Raw genomic sequence first — 18469 nt, 5'->3', positions numbered from 1 at the left:
GGGAGAGGCGGAGGACGCAGGCGCGGACGCAGACGCAATAAGTTGACGAAACGGCGCCGCGCATTCCGGCAGCGGCAGACAACGCGGCACGATCAAGCCGAGTTAATCGTCATCGAACAACCTCACTTCGTCGCATCCACTTAGAGTGTGTACCACGCTGACTGTACGCACCGTCACAGCGAAGTCAAAGAAATAGGATCGGATATGGGCGTCGTTAAGACCGCTTCTGAGAGCGTCCTCGAGGAAACTATCGTTCCTAGCGAGGAAGCAAATTATTCCGTGCAAGGCCACGCCGGTAAGTTTTTATATTTTATTTCATTACTATTTTAATTTTTATTTCTTCTATGTTCGGCGAGTGTGTTTACGTATAGTACGACTTCATGTTCGTATCGTAAGTGGTATATTATTGTACGGTTGGTGAAGTGTAAACGACGCGTTGGAGACAAAAAGGAAAACGCGTGTCCGGCATGCGTACGTTAAATCGTAACGGAATATTACTATTCGGTTGGATCGTGAACAAACGACGAGAGGAAGCGGCTTTTCGTGCTTAATCGTGGCGAGAATTTAAAGGCGATGTGGCGAGCCGCCCACACGAGTTGCTAACAGGTGTTTGAAGATACAGATATACTGACTGCGCTTCGTCTATATACGCTCACGGCGTACGAGGCGTCGTCGCGTCGGAACGACTTTGTTCCTGCGAAATTATTCAGCATTCCTTTCGATCCTACGAACCCTTCGCATGCTTTCTTCCCCTGGAAAATCAAAGATTTAGGGCCAATTAGCGCTTTGCGGCTTCGCAAAGACCCATTAAATAGACCCATCGTCCTATTATTCGACGTCGGCAACGTTCGAACGAAGGATGCTCCTGTATGAAAAGTACCTTTGTTTTTAACCATCATCGCCGATCGATATTTCTGATTTAAAAGCCGATCAAAGCGAGCTGTCTGAGAAACTAACTGAGTCGTTGGAACGTTTACCTGTTGAAGCACAGTACTATAGAGTTCCCAGCATTAAATTCTCAATCGTTCGAGCACGTAATTGAAAATTCTTACAACTACTTTGTGAAAATGAGGAACGAGTATTTTGTTAAAGCCAATCGTATCGATATTTTCTTGTTTTATTTTTATGTTCTTGTTAACTCGAGATATAGGGCTTCGGTTTAAGGAATGTTGGTCAAAGTTTGACGTCAAACTAATTTGTGCGACATCCTCCTACGTACTTGCTCAGATTCCTGCCACATCGATATCCCCACAGTTTAGTTAAACTTCGTTTGCCTATGAAAAGTTTTTGCGTTCTTTGGAACGTTCGCCTATCGTGATTTATTATCATTACATATTTTCAGCCGATACGGGACGATCGTGTAGGCGTTGTGTTCATTCCTATCTTGGCACGCATTGATTCTATTTATGTTTACGGGGAATCGATAATGGTTCGTTGTCAAGTTTAAAAGTAATAACTTCTCTTAACCGTCCGATAAAAAATTAAGGAAGGGAGCAAGAAAAAACAACAGCACGATGAACGCTGCAAAAATAGCAGAATGATAAAAATGACAACGTAAATTCTGTGATTTATTGCACTACTCGATTATTCGTAGTATACACGCGATATTTATAGATGTTCGTTAACGGAACATTTCCAAATGCGTATATTACGACACCAATAAAGGAAATGGAAAGTTGGAGTACAAGCGTGTTTCTATTCGTTGTCCGGCCGTTACGTTGTGAAACAATTTACCGCTTGTTTTGAAAGGAAACACGAAAAAGGTAAACCGCGATACTACGAGCGCTCACGGCGAAAGGAGCAAACCTACGTCATATTAAAGACGCGGAACAATGTGCATCGTCCTTGGCCCCGCGAGACCGCCTACGGCTCGATATAGAGCTCACAGTCTTCTGGATACGAATTTTAAGCTCACGAGCGCGTTTTCACAGGGAAATATTAATGTGTCATCCAACTGATAATCAACGTACTCCATTACCAGGGATTTTTGATCCGCTTAAATATTGCATTTGCGGAAATGTCAGTGTTTCCCTTTTCATCATCTCTCTACATTTCTCCTTTTCATTTTTTTCTGTTTCATTTATTCCTTTTCTCTTTTTTCTTCTTTATTAATACAACAAGATTTTCCACTCAACATAACGAGTCTCACGTAAAAATACATTTGATCAACAAACGCGTACAATAAAATAAATTTATAATTCAAACGTACGCTTTCGCGATTCATTGCAACAACTTTTCATTCGTTTCTTTATTGCATTTCGATGTAACCACTTTATATGTATCTTCGTTTCGAACCAGATTAACGGTAATTGTGCTCCGAACGAATAATCGCATTGGAATCGCGTTCATCGAATCCGAAACGAATCTAAACAACGCTATTGGCTACAGTCGACGAGCACTTTTTGACTTTTCCTCTATGCAGCAATATGCTGCTGGTCTTCCTGTATCCTACGGCTATAATATAATGCTTTTATTCTGAAAAAGATTCTACGATAATTGGTTTTCTGTTACGTTCAGCGGCATACACAGAGGAAGGGTCAAATTGGCTCTTTGAAGTGCAATTTGCGACAGACGAATTATTCTCACGGTAGATTTTTCTGTCTCCGATCTGCGACCGCGAGTCGGTCAAGGTCTGTAACATTTGACTGATGAACTCGAAACGTACGCGTTTCCTATTCTGTATCTTGTCAAAGAAATTCGATTCAACGATTCGTCCTTTGGTTCTAACGTAGAACACGTAGAACTCTCGAATATTTTTACATTTCATATCTTTATTTCTATATTTCTACGTTTCTGCATAACTTATTCTTTCTCACATACTTTTACATTTTCTCGTGAACTGTCTCTGTTTGTTAAATTTAATTATAAATATGTAAATTGTGGTTATATATGAACGGTTTCTGTCGCTTCATCCTTCTGGTGACAGATGTTCAACAGGCTACGTCTGACTCGAACGGTACATTCTACTTCGTGCGCTGTGCAACATATGATACTATTGGGAAATAGATTAATAATATTTAAATAGCATTTGTGTAGTTAGATTGTTTTCTTTTCATAAGGATGCTGGATCGTGGTTACTGTGTTTTAGTTTGGAAAGATAGGATAATTCGGAATACGAAGTTCTAATGCATTTACAACGTAGAATATTTCGATAGTACATATACAATTTTTTGGAGATATTTCTTTTAGCAAAAGCTTTTGTATAAAGGCATACAAAAAATTGGGAAATAATATTTTGTTTATATCTTTTGAAATATAAAAGCTTTTTTGTTGGAATTAGGTATATAAAGGTAATTAGAACGAAAAAATCTTACATGTTGAATATGTGAAATGGCTCAAAGGAATTTTTCTATTTTTACCGTGCAAATATGTCGTACGTGGGTGTAGTATAATTAATGATGTAGGCAATCGGTATATAATAAGTGGTTTAAAAGTCTTTTCACTTTTGCAAAATGTGTGGGTTCATTTAATTGGAACGGAATGAACATATTATGCTAAATTGTTTTTACCATTACGGTAATCATACATAGTTCTAAGTAATTTACTTTGTTTCGTTTCTTTTAAGTCTCTCGCATTAAGAAATGGGCACTTCATCTTTTAAATAATCTTGTTGGATTAAATGTCTCGCAAAGTGTCCGCCTTATTCCAACATACTATACATGTAATGTCCAAGAAAGGATTATTCAAGTCTATAAAAGTAATTGCATTTTGCAAGAATATCTTTATATTTATGAAAGAGAAAGATCAGAGTACTTTTTATTTTTAAATATTGGAACCAATTGCCTGATCTATGGAGGATGTAACTCAGCCCACGGTTTCTTCCATCGGTTGAACAATATTGTTAAACAGACATCTGTTGGTCGCCAAAAAGGTTTAAAAGAGATAGTCACATAAACCCTTTCTTAAGATATCAATATTAAACTAATAAAACATATCTGTTGCTGTCAGAATGAAATCAATATAACAGACTTCGAAACAAATGTTTATTTATATTGCTATAGGTGCGTAAATTTGAGTGTTGGTAAAATATTACGTATCTGCTGCATCGACAATTTCTATACTTACATCAAAATGTACTTTGAGTCATGACACAATCACAACATAAAACTCATTCTTGCTCTCACTTATAGTAATTAGCATTGTAAACAAATATAGTAATACATTGTAAACAAATATTCCGATCGCTAAACTGCAGATATTTATGCAAATTAATATCTTTAGGAAGACAGCTATATGAATAAAACCAAACTAAATATTTATTTCGTCATCTGAACGTGGTGAAATTCTTTGCTTTAAATATTCTGTATATTTACGTGTATCCTGTATATTTTCAAATATTCAAATTTCCTATGAATGCATAAACATCCACAGTCCAGCCATCACACTATATAAATGTCTTCTTAAACACATTGAAGAGAGACGTAAGGTATTAGTATGCAGAGCTCAACAGATTACAGGAACTTCGGGTGACGATGGCAGTCAAATATTGTCATTGTCGTACCGCGTGTAGACTAATTAATTGCCATGCGATTCGACCTAACGTCCAGGTCCTTCGGGAAGAACTGTCTGGCTCGTCCGAACTTCGTCAATCTTCCTTATCATAGATTTGCTCGGAGATTGTCCGTTCGGTTTCTCCTTCTCCCTCGTACGTGTCCGTGTCTTCATACGTGAAACAAGGTGTGATACAGGTCTTCCGACTCGTGCACACGTCTATATCGCTACTATCCATCACTTCTTCCGACTTGCTGCGCTCCCGTTTCAAAAATTCAGACATTTTGTCGCTGATTTCTTCTTCGGGGAGAACGAAGCTGCCATACTTGTCGATCATTTCCAGAACCGAGGCCATCGCGTTTGTGTATTCTGGCTCGAACATTTTCCCCTCTGGATTTTCTTTGAATAAATATTCAGCCTGGAAGAGAGTTGAATTAGGAAAGGATTAGAAAGTGGATGAAACCAACAACCATGTTATTTCGATGTAGAATGAAAGATCGAATTGTCTGTGAAGATAGTTAACTACTGTTTACTGTGATGATTCCGTGACAACGATGCTCAATACTATAACTGAGACGATAAAAGTTAATATGCCAGTAGTGAAGACTTGGTGTCGATCACTTCTATTACTGAAAGTAATAATAATAAATAAACACCAATAAGTATTACAGACCATTAAGCCCAATAAAAGACCGCAAATAGATGATGGTATCCCAAGCTCTTTGAAGAAAATACTACAGAAATTTACAGATATTATCCTGCTTGACTTTCTTTCTCCACGAAATCTTCCTCTACTATTCTATTCACGAAAAACCTATGTAAATATATATTCCCTAAAACTAGTAGTAACGCCCCATAAATAACACGATCCTTAGTATCTCATTTTATATCTAGCGAAATAAATGGAGACGTGTAACGAAAATAACACGCATGCAATCGGAATAATGGAATATCTTTCGATATTCTTTCCGGAAGCATTGATGCACTGGCATGATACGTGCACGTGGTCCTTTTAAAAAATGGGTCGCCTCCCGTTTTCTAACTCCCTGACCCGTTTCTCCCACTCTTACCCCGGCCTTGTTACATTGTGTTCACTTTTCAACGAACAACTTCCGACGCTCGTCAACACATTTCCTGTTTCTCGACGTTTCCGCGTCGGGATCGAGGCGAATAAAAAGGGAAAGGAGGAATAAAAAGTACGACCTCAGTTCCGGAAATAGAGAATCGCACAAGTGACCGTCGGTACTTTCAGTGGCAAATCGCGAAAGTTATTCGAATTTGTTCCGCTGAGAATAGACTCGATGAAATGGATACGGTCGTTGAAATTCCGAGATATTATTGTTTTTATCCTCAGACGGATTGTTTTTTATCTCCTACTTTATCGGTTAACAGTTCTTTTATGGCGATAAACGTTCAAATTTGTGGGATATAATTTTTATTTAGAAAAATTATGCTGATTTTCTATAAATCGATATAAGAAGGGTTGTAATCTAGTTCCTTTTATTATAATTTGCAGTGATGTAATTTAAAATTGAGGTGTGAAATGTAGATACGCTTTTTAAATCAAGTATCTGTTAATCGTTGAGAGGTTGGCTTGCGTGTTCAGGTTGCAAAGTAACGCGTATGTGTGTATCGAATGAAATTTAAACCGAGTTTAAGCGACTCGGTCATTTGTTTCCGTTAATTACGTTCGAGAAAAATTACCTTTATATTTAATGGGAATCCATTTATTAAATAATTATTATTTATATTGCCTCTATTCTTTGACAGCTTTGCTTTCTATTTTGTTACCACTTATAAACAAATTTATTCAATCTTCATAAGAAAATGTATCGTCTAGATTTTTAGAAAAATAACTCAACTTAACGAATTGCAAGTACATATTTATTTTACCAACAAAATTTTCTCCTTAAAAAAAGAAAAGAGAAACAGCTACCTTTTGAAATGTTCTGCCCATTCCACAAGTCGATGTTGTGTTCGCGTTACACGAAAAATTATACGAGATAGCCCATTTTTATTTATGAATGAACATTCACGTATTGAGATAAGTGCTGTACTAAATAATTAATGGAAGGCAAGAGATAAGGGAAAAATACAGTGATATTTTCTGCTAAATTTTTATTTAGAACCTGCTATTTTTTTTATTTAGGCTCTCCAAATTATATAAAAAATTCATTGTTTTGCTTCTTTTAGTTACAAAGATAAGATTATGTTGTTGCATTTTTTTAATTTCATGAACATATTGAAAAGGAAAAGAAATTAGATAAATCAGAATGTCAAGACCTTTGAACAATTCAAGGTTGCAAGGGAATAGGAGAGTTGTTTGAACAGAGAAGAATCGATATGCACGACAAATAGTGTTCGCAGTTTATTCATAGAAATTTGCAAACCGTCCGCCTAAAGAGTTAACTTCTTTTAAATAACTTTCGGAAGTGGTTACGGTTAGATTAATTTAGCCTCTCATTCTTTTTAAACTCTAATTTAGAAGTAACTGCGTAAATAAAAGAGAGATGCATCAACGATTTCTTCTAAGTTTTCATTTAGTACCTAACCGTTTTATGCTAGACTTACTTTCGTGATATTTTTTGCGTTCCTCAGAAATACGTCGAGATAATTCAAAGAAGAAATTCGCCGAAGGAGACGTTTAAAGGTTGTTAAAAGGGACGTAGGAAATGTTCCGCTAAAATGATTCACAATTAAAGCTCAGTCAAGGTTACTTCGTAAAGATTATTACTGCGCGTGTTAACGCTGAAACGTATTCTCAACACTTACTTACCCTTGCCAGAATACAATTTAATTTAAATATCATAGATGACAAAAATATAATAATTTTATTCTTCATTGCGTATGATAGAATATTATGATAAAAAAATAATTTATTTCTCTCTAAATCGTTAAGTATAAATTCCTCGCTTTCAGTATTAAGATTCACGAATTACTGCTTAACTATTGAACTATAAACCGTGAGCAACTTACATTCGTAATATATTGATCACGCAACAAGGTGATACTGCTATCAGCTATTACCACAAATTAACCGAAGTCTCGAATAATGGTATACTTGGAACACTTCCTTTTCTGCTGAAGTAGTCTGTATCTCGAACTCTGATATTCAATAAAATTTTACCGAAGAAGCTATTACCATCAAACCGGAGAATCTACTAGATCCTATAAATCAATTTCCTCATTAAAAGAGTATATCTCCTCATTCGAACTCCAATCTCGTTGGTTCGCGTAATTGAACGAGCAAGCGAATTATAATGTCTGCCAACCTCGGAAGCCTGATTGCGTATGAAAGCACAGATACGTTTCAGTCTCGACCTGTTGTTCTATTATATGAAGTAGTTACAACGAACCAATGATTTCGGTGCACGTTAATTCAATTAACGTAACATTAACTTACAAACATCCCCATTCATAATTACTAAATACAATACAATTTATAGAAGACTGTTTTACGTAAATTTTTTCGAAATTTCCGAGCTCAAATTCTCCCCTATGAAATTTGTAGATGAGAGAATTGTGGAGGCAAATATGTAGGTATTTATTAATCCGTAATCTTTCTGTAATTCGTACAAATTCACTTCTTCCACGTTAAATTTACCTTTTTTTGAAGATCTTTGCAGTATGTCCATGATCGTTATTTTGAATGAACACGATATTTTAGCAACTCGTCATGATTGTCTTATAAAATAATTACAATTAACGCGTTCTGTATAAAGCAACGGTCGTGCAGCATATTTATGAACAAAAGCATACGCGTGTACCCAAATAGACGGATATAACATTCAGTCGAATCACACGGAACAAACATTAACGAACCCTTACGTAATATTTTATCGAGGAAAGGGTGCTCGATATTTTTTAAGTAGTTCAGTTCCCGCATTGATACAATCTCGAAGAAGATTTTAGAAGAAGATTGATATTCAGAGATTCAATGGCTGTCACGTTGCATTGTTACGTCTAGTTTTGTAATTTGAATTTACGTCGCATGTCATCCAGGCAATCAGTGCACAGCTCATCATTAATTTACATCCCCGTTACAGGGGGTAAATTCGAGTCTGGTTTATGGTGAATGACAGAAGTTTGTTTATTAAAGCTCACCAAGTAACAACGACGTAGTGTCGTGTATACTATCGTCGTTATTGCGAAATACGGCTGTTGTCTCTTGGTAGTGATACCTACCGCTGCTTTGAAATTTCTCTGATATTTATTTAACTTGTCGTAATATGTCGTTCAACTAGTTCGGAACTTCGCGACGAAGTATTGAGATGATTCAAAAGAGCTCCCTTGAGGATATACGTAATCTGAATTTGATATTAATTAGATGTGATTTTAATGATTAGTTTGATATTCATTTGCTGCCACAAGTATTAGGACGTTTTTCGATATTTCGTACAAAAGGAATTTCATTGTTTCTATTTTCTACTTATTTTATTATAAATCTGTAATTTCATTGGTATTCGAAAGAAAGATAATGATAATGTTTGAAATTTGAAGAATATAAGATGACATACTATAAAGTAATACACGAATTACTTATCAGTCTTAGAAAGTTTAACCACGAAACCCTTCATCTAAATTTCAATATCGAAACTATTCCTAGTCTAACTACAATACAAATCGCTGCATTGCAGTGAACATTTCGAGATCGGTTTGTAAACTGATCCATTAGACCAATTAAGAAAATTAATCTGTAGGTAACTAAGAAACTCCGCTATAGACGTGAGCCATTGTGAATAGTGAGAAATAAACAGTGAGAAATAATCCCTAATGGTTACAGCAACGCATTGAGACACCTTTTAATACCGTTTCTAATACACCAATTTCACACGGAATTCGAGATTGAAAATCGCCGCATTTGTCAGACACCACAGGGACGCATTAGCTGCTTTTATGGTGAATTTTGAAAAGAAAAGTTTGTCGACAAACTAGATGGATTAATTGGTCAAATCAGTCATCTGTGAAGAATATGGGTTGAGCCTCGGCTTATTGTTTGTCTCGGCTATAATCTGATCAACTTCTTTTTTCTTTTTGTAAGATAGACACAACTTGTATTATACGTTACTCTGCATAGGACGTAACAAAGGATGACACATATTGTACAGTAAAGTCAGTTCGCAAGTATGTCGTTTATTGTGCGTTTCAGACAAGATTGCGCCTTGTATTAGAAATTGGCGACACGGTGTATTGTTCTCAAAATGTTACATATTACCTGTTAATCGTGGTAACATTTTTTGACCGATTAATTTACGAAATATTAGGTTAGTTGTTCCATATCGTAAAGTACTAAAGTATTATTATTAATATCATTATAACATATTGCTTGATCTTTAAAAATGATATTTTTAATAATTTTATAATTTTTCATGAACCTTATAATTATAATTAGAAAATATAGAATTTACATTTCCTCCTGTTCTACTTTAACGTTTTATAAATGAATCTTGATAAATAATATATCGTTATGTTAAATTTTCAAATTACATCTTCGCATTTTTTAATCCCATATTACACTGCTTTTACCGGTACTCAAATTAATTCCAACTTACCGGAATCGTTAATGCTAACATCGCGCTGCTTAAATATTAGCTAACTCCATCAAAAGAAATGTTCACATAAAAGTTAAAAAAAAATGCATTCTTTAGATCTTCTTACCTTGCCCATTTTTCTCGAAATACATATTAGGTTAATGCATATGAAATGACGGTTTCTCCAAGCTTAAATTTAACGGGACAGTCAGTATCACCCATCAAATTTTATCCTATCATTAAATAGGAAAAAAGAAATTTATTCTGACATATATCAACCGAAAGTGGAATATACGATAAAAATATTACAATGTCATTATCAACTGTCATGAATAGTCAAAATATTCGCATGACATTATTATACAGACTTAAACTTGGGAATCACGCTACGGAAGTTGCCGAAAACATAAATTTAACATTCGAAGAAGATTCCGTAAATGTGAAGGCAGCTCGACATTGGTTGGTTGGTTTATGAAACTTGAGACTGGTGATATTTCATTGGAAAATGAACCAAGGGGAAACCCGGAAAATATAATCGACACTAAGATCGCACAATATATTGCTGGAAATAACATCCAACGATCAGAGAAAGGTATCTAAAGCGTTCCAAATCCTTCTTTTGACTCCATCAGTAGGACCAAAGGAAATGAATAACGCAATATCAGGTGAAGTTGCAAATAATCAGACTAAAAATTTCAGAGAGGAGAATATGAAACTTTTCCTATATACCTGATCTTGCACCCAGAGAGTTTCATTTTTTCACACATCGACAATTTTCGAACGAGTAAATTATTCCGGACCGAAAAAACTGTGGAAGCAGCATTTTCAAGAAATGGAATAATGAAATTAGCTAATGGGGAAAGAATATTTCAACTGAACATATAATATTTCAAAAAGAATACATTCAAATGCATCAACTTTCGAATTCTAACGAGGCGTCACTTCCAACATTCTCTTTCAAACACGCGTGACTTCTGTTTTCAGTAAAACCTTTTAACTTTTTATCTGACAACGCAGAAAAGCAAAGTTGTACATTGTCCTGCACAAGTACGAAATAAGAGAAATTTACAAAACCTGAGGCCATATAGAAATTAAAATGGAAAAGCAATAAAATGCGAAGGTATAATAAGTGCTTTTCCTCTTTTTACTTTGCACAGCTTCCATTTATCCATCGAATAATTACACAACTAAGCGATTCGACTATTTGCAATCGCGTACAACGAAGCCCGCCATCGTTGCCGGTAAATCATAATAAACGCTCGCCGCAATATTGCGTCGATTATTCACCAGGTATAAACACCTGGGACGCGAAAGCACCGTTCGTCGCCCGGCGTATTACATTTACGTTCACGCGGTTGTAACGACCGCGAAAACTTTCACCACGTTACCGAGCGACGATATCGTAAAATTCCACGCGGCAGAGCGTAGTACATTGAACCACGCGCGCGCGCACGTTACATGCAACTTCTCTCGCCAATTCAACTGACGCTTTTACGTTTGATGATGCAACGGACGGTCTGCTATAGCGTGAAAATTGTCGCTAAAACGACAGACAGCCGGGACGGGTCGAGAGAGTCAAGCCATTGGACTTTTACTGTCCAGAAGTCCCAAAGTTTTGCTGGAAATGAAACTCACTCGTGCTCTAAAAAAACATATCGAACCTGATGTTGGAACTCAATATTGGTTACTCAATATTGGCAGGACATAGTTATATTAGATAGTATACGGTGAAATGGATTCAAATTTATAACTTGTCTACACTAATATTATTAATTGACGAATTCTTGTGCGAGGGAGCTGTGTTCTATTAATCGTGGATATTCACTCTCTTCAAAGTGAATAATAAGACGTTTGCCAATTCTATGTTTCCTCGTTTCTAAATTTTCTTCCTTTGTCCTTTGAGAAATGCAAAACTTCCAACTATTATTATTCGTCGAAATAATGATGACGAAAAGCATAAAAATTCCCTATCACTTTTCCCTAACAAACTTACAAAAAATAATAATTCGATTTCAAGATTAACCAATATCGTGAATAATACAAGCTCCTGTATATACAAAGTCTTAGACAGTCTATCCTTAATTTCAAATCGTGAGCTTCGTAAACGTTATTGTATCTCGCGAAAATTGTACGAAAAACTGACCTAATTCTGTTATTACTAAATAACCTTGGTAAGGATCACCAAGGTTGGAAACGAGGCTGGTGTCTCAGCAACGAACAGGCAACGAAATCGAGGACATGTTTCAGTGCACGTGCTCATAAAACGCGGAACGTACAGGGGAGTAACGGTTCGCGTAACGAGGACTCGATACACAGAGCAACCCCTTAAACAGGAGACGGTCGAAGGACGTACCACAAACCAAAGTGCGAGACACGAGTCGTTGGAAGCCCGTCGGGAAAACGGTGAAGGTAATAAGAATTTACTTCGTCGATATTTCACTCTTCCTTCCCTTTGACCGCGTCCCTCGTCGTATCCCGATTCACCTTACATAAAAGAAAAAAGCTGATCGATAGGACGATGTCTTTCAATGCAAACATTTGATGGATACGCGTGTCGTGCTTCGACCTCGGAGTCGAAGCTCCGAAGTTCTTCGAACCGAGAATTAACGACGAAAGGGGTTACAGTAGGGTGGTCGACCGCTAGTTTAATCTGAACCTCGTCACGCTCTCGTTCCCATCGCCGATGTCTCGACGTGGATCGTTGACTGATCGTGAGAGGCGGATCTGCTGATGTCGATACGTCAAAGTTAGAGATGTGATAGCCAGTTATTGTTCCAGCAGCATTCTAGTGTGAAAATGTTAAATGAGGTTGCTGAAGTAGATATTGCTGAAGATTAAATAGAGAAACGTTAATTCACAGAAAATTAACGAATTTCTGATGTTGCGAGATATTTGTGGACCGTGGAAACTAAATGATATTAGTATCTGGTCGATCATGCTAATTATTTGTTAATCTTTAGACAAAGAGAAAATTGACAAGCTTATTTATATATATAGACATTTAAATTTAGACCCTGACACTAGAAATCAATTTTTTAAATGATAAATATTGGATAAAGAATATTATTGGTCGTGAAATTTGAAATTGAGGAATAAAGAACATAACTACATATATCATATGAAAGATAATTTCGATCAAATGGAAGCAAACGGCAACTTTATCGATCAATATGCGTGAAGTACGATAGGGAGTACCAAAATTCAACGAGAATTCTGTTTTTGAAGCGAGGCATCCATGTGGTATCAGTGGCCATTCCACTAGTTGAAATTCAATATCCCCTTCTGGATAGGCAATAGCGTCTCAGTTTACCAGCGCGGATCGATACGTTGCCTAAAAAATATCCGTTTTAATCCAGCCCCCCTGACGATTAGTTTCATTTCATGCTTATCAACAATCGACGATTATTTTTGAATATTCCCGATAAATCCGATGAAACGGAAATTGCTTTAATACACGCGTGATCCATCGTGATAAACGATTTTAGATTTTTTTATCGACTTGTTAACGTACTATAAAAATGGTAGAAATGTTCGAATGAATGTAATATAATATATTTGGACTGCCATTTGTCTACATATGTAGGATTCAATTTTTTATCATCTTTTATTTTATGGTTCATTATTTGTAAAAAATAAAGCTACGTAATAAGAAGAGAATAGTGACTTTTACAAATATTTGAAATTGATTGAAAACCAGGGAACGTACTTTGTGAAAAAGCTCTCTCCCTTGATTAATACATTCAGTGGGGAATTTTTTATACGTAATGGGGTCTTGAAAAGAGGTGAAAAAGTTTGGTTAGGTTATTCAAACGGAGAAAGAACTGATGGAATACATTGTAGGTACGTTTTTATATCATTTTTTTCGTTCTACTAAAATTTTACAATAGAAGTCAAGGTACATATTTTACGTATCGAAAAAATTGAATTTACAGCTTTAATTCGTTAAACAATCCGAAATAAATTTGTTAAATAATCTGCTTAATTATGTTAATTTGCAACTTGATAAATAAAAGAAAAATACATTGTATGTAAAACAGTTCATCCTTCCTCTCAATAAATATTTTACATCTAATAAACATGTGTAATTTAAAATTATGTACAAAATTTCATACTGAAACTGTACGAATTTTAAACATCACGGCTGAACATTTATGCTCTCCAATTAATCGGTTTGAAGTTCTACTAAGCACGATGCTGCTTTTTTTCGACAAGTAACGTTCATTTCATATCGCTTAAACCACCGAGAGGAAAATGAGTTGCGTCAAAAAGAGAGTACAGGAAGGACAGAACTTTCCAAGATAATTACGACGGAACATCAAACGCGCGTTTAAGTGACAAGACGATTGGTAGAAGTTTCGACTCACGAGAAAGTCTACAGGATCGTCGGGACGTAAATTTGCAACTTCGATGAGTCCCTGCGTCAACGTTGGAAACACGTACTTCATCAAATAGTGGCGTAGAGGCAAGCCAGCTAGACAGAGTCTTTCTTCTTGCTCTTCCTTCAACTTCTCCATCAAATTCGTCTATGGACAGAAAAATTTATTATTCGAAGAAAAATTATTTTTTGCGATAATAGGATCGTAAATTATCTTTTACGATTTGTAATGGAGCTATTTTGTTAATTTTATTATAGACACTAAAAGGATTCCGATAAAATAGAAGATATTAATTTTTAAACACCTATCTCTGGTAAGAAATATAGTGCCGATATTGCGATGGGGATCACCTTTACTATATTATATAACGTATAATTAAAGTAATAAACTAGAAAGAACACCATTCTCAGAAATGAACAATCTCTTTCTTTATTATTCTTTTACATGGAACATTTTTAGGAAATGTCAATGATGAAGTACAAGGTTACGTGTTCCATTTCTGAACAGAATTCCAACTGTTATTACAGGTTTACTCGATAACAACTTCTCAATTTTCGCGACTGATGATCCGAAGAAAATACCATCTCGCTATCGACTTTTCTGTTTAAAAGCAATTTTTTTTTACATGCATAATATCCTTTCGTTCGCATATGAAATCACGCGTCGTTATTAATGACAAACGAAAGAGAAACATTTAACAGGCCAAGGAACGCTAAACCTTGGCTGAAAAGGTCAGCGCGAAATCCAACGATGTCGAATTAATCGAGCATCAATGAAGAATACTTTTATACAAAAAGCTACACAAAAAACATGTTCGATCACATTCTACGCAACAGACGTTACTTATCATAATATTTTAACAGAAACGAAGGAAGACCGAATTAGAATTACAAATAGGATCTATCGGTTCCTCCGACCGGATTCCAAAATTCGTTGTCGCGAGCTACTTTATCACGGCTGAAAGTAACTTTGCGAATGCTGAAAGTTTCATGAGTCGCGGAACGATAACATAAATCCACGAAACTGAAACGAACACACATACCTACGAAAAGCCTTTTGATTTGTTGCACAAAAGATGCCGCGAATCTGTATACGTCGTACAAGATAGCAAAAACCATCGGTTACCGACAATACCGCGATACGGTACGATATATGGCAAAATGAAAACTGCAAATTGATAAAGTAAAATTCATTATTGTTATTCTCATTAATATTATATATGTATATATGTATGTGGGTGTATTACCATCAAAACGCACGACTTGTAAAAAGAAATAATAAGTATATAATTAGTAACCCACTTTTTATCATTTGCATTGATTATGTCTATATACAGGGTCGTTGGTAACTGGTAGTACAAGCGGAAAGGGGGGTGATTCTACGCGAAAAAAGAAGTCGAAAATATAGAATAAAAATTTTTCGTTTGAGGCTTTGTTTTCGAGAGAATCGACTTTGAATTTTCGCTCGGTACGCGTGCACTTTATCACGTCTCTTTATAACGGATCTCACTGTAGATCGTTATCTCGATGGAAAGATAAAAAAAAATTTTTTTTTAATTTTTATTCTATATTTTTGACTTCTTTTTTCGCGTAGAATCTCCCCCTTTCCGCTTGTACCACCACTTACAAGCCACCCTGTATATTTACCACATAACGAGCATAATGAAAAAAGTTAAAATATATTATAGAAGGTAGTTTAAAATTATAGATAAACAGCGTATGGCTCTGCCGCTTCGTTTGTCATTATAACACGACTTCAAATTTATTTTTAGTTTAAGACATAATAATTTTAAACTTAAATAGCTTTATTCGAGACTTAGTTTTGAAGCAAGAAATCGTGGTTTGAACTACAACAAATGAATTTATAAATAAACATTCTAGCTATCATAATATTAAATCTGAGATGGAAATTACGTATTTGAGGATAAACAACTGATGAATAAAAAATACAAATATCGTTCGTGAAAGAAGGGATACCTTGTTACCAAAGCGTTTAAAGCAAATGAAATTGAAGAAAAACTTTATTTTTGACGTTAAAACAATACCATTGTAAAGGAACCGCTACTAGAATCAGATTTCATATCGTACATACCACAACTCGTCTGCTTAATAGAAAACAACACGAGGCAAAGGATCGATATAAACACGATTCTATTTCATCTATTGTAACCAGTTCTTCATTTTTTTGTTCATTTTAATTCAAGATTATTGAATTGCCTCTCTGTTCTCGTGAAACACAACGATCTCTGTGTCCTTCCAACTACACAATGAAAGGATGTACATTTGTAAATAGAGAAACAAAAGCGAAACAAGGAAGCGCTGGGAGGTTTCAAAAAATCGTGTCGTATGTAATTGGTTACATGAATGTTTTGAATGGCTTTTCTTTTGACGACAAATCATTCATTAATTCATTTGCATCAGAATAGTCCAACAAAGCTTGTGCTAATATCGCAGATGAAGGATTATTTTGTTTGTGTAAATATGTGACGATTGTAACGACTGATCTTTGAATAAATAAAATAAATAAAATAAAATATCCATTTAATTAATGGTAAAAGTTACACGTTTAATTGGAAGATTAGGTAGAATAAATAAAAATTGATTATGGTTGGAAGTTTATAAAATTGATATATTGCATAATGAATATTCGATGAAAGTTAGTCGAACAATCGTTCAATATGGCAGGAGTAAGATAGGAATCGTCGAAGAAAGTCAAAGTACCACTTCGCATATCCATCAACAGAGTTTGTTTCCTCCTAGAAGCCGTCCAACGAAATGAAGTATGATACTTTAATCGACCGCAAATTTCAATAGGTGTGTTATGTGTTGCTAGATGAAACTTGGCCAACTGAATTCTGAGTTTCTAACTATCCACTAAAGACTTGGTTTACTGATACTTCCAAATTGATCTTTATTTCTTCGCTACCGATAAATCCAGGTTAATTATCGTTTAAGACGTAAATATATTAGGTGTACGCAAAAGCTTTAGTTTCTTTCCCAAGCGTTCATGTATAATTACTTTTAGCCGATATAATTTCCCGACTTTTCGTGCAATTGTCGGCTTGGCATTGATCTAAGTGAAATGCCAACTTTATGATCGATTGGTGACGATAACCTCACAGAACAACAATGAGCATGGTGAGCGACGACAAGTCGTTCGATCGCGTGTGAGTCCAATCACTATCCTTAATTTAGGGTTAACTTAGGAAGTTCTTCCGCAAGCAGCGTACCCTCCAGATTTGATAGCGACAGATTATCACTTCCCCAGGTCAAACACTCTTTACTCTTTCGTTGGATAGCTTTCGAAAAGTTGCAGAAATACAAAAATGTCCCTGTGTCATTTTTTTTAATTTAAACGCCTTAAACATTTTGCGTGCGCTTAATACAAGCTAATATTATTAGAGCTGATCTTCAAAATAATCGTTTTTAAAAACATTTTGTTATTTGTTACGATTTGCCTTTCTTCCTATTTATTTAATACACAGAGCATGTTACGACGAGACCGTAACGTAATGATATCTTTAATGTCAGTGCACTTTAATTATTCAAGGTTTCAGCACAAATAATATTATAGAGCATAAAATGAATGATTAACAAGGGATTTAATTTCTTGCTATCTAAGTAATCGATTTTCATCATCAATTCGAAACAATAAACTCTAACCCATTCCTCCATCTTCTCCTCGCGTAGACGTTTGCGTTCTAAGAATTCTCTTTCTTGTTGTAGTTTCACGGCAGCTTCCGTTGCACGCGCTTCCGCCTCAGCGCGCTCTCGCGCATCCCTCGTTTCCTCAGCGGTTAATCCTAATGAAGTAGAAGATGCAATAGAAAATTATGCTAATGTGTTACTGAAAAATAAGTAAAAAATTTACGTCGAACACGACGAAAATGAAATTGAATGTTTAAGAAAGGAATTTAACGACCGAAGTAAAAAACGAATTAACGTACATAAGTTTCTAAATGTAAAGTATGCAGATCTTGTTTTCCAAGTTCCACAAATTACAGTTTGCTGTGATCTGTGTAAATGGAATTAATAAACGGCTCGTGCATATAAACGCCGATGAGATTAATAT

The 18469-nt window shown here is 35.5% G+C and overlaps 1 protein-coding gene across 1 annotated transcript in view; it reads left to right on the top strand.

Annotated features, from left to right (window-relative positions):
* Positions 1 to 204: 204 nt before the first annotated feature.
* Positions 205 to 18469, top strand: part of LOC117235392 (synaptotagmin-10-like) — a 49754-nt gene continuing 31489 nt past the window's right edge. The window contains exon 1 of the mRNA XM_033497405.1: positions 205 to 295. Coding sequence (XP_033353296.1) covers positions 205 to 295 — 91 coding nt within the window. The remainder of the gene's footprint in view (positions 296 to 18469) is intronic.

Source organism: Bombus vosnesenskii, unplaced genomic scaffold (assembly GCF_011952255.1).
Source record: "Bombus vosnesenskii isolate JDL3184/JDL3185 unplaced genomic scaffold, Bvos_JDL3184-5_v1.1 scf7180000013262, whole genome shotgun sequence".
Taxonomy (NCBI): domain Eukaryota; kingdom Metazoa; phylum Arthropoda; class Insecta; order Hymenoptera; family Apidae; genus Bombus; species Bombus vosnesenskii.
Note: the sequence above shows the minus strand (reverse complement) of the source record. Positions and strands in the feature narration are given on the sequence as shown.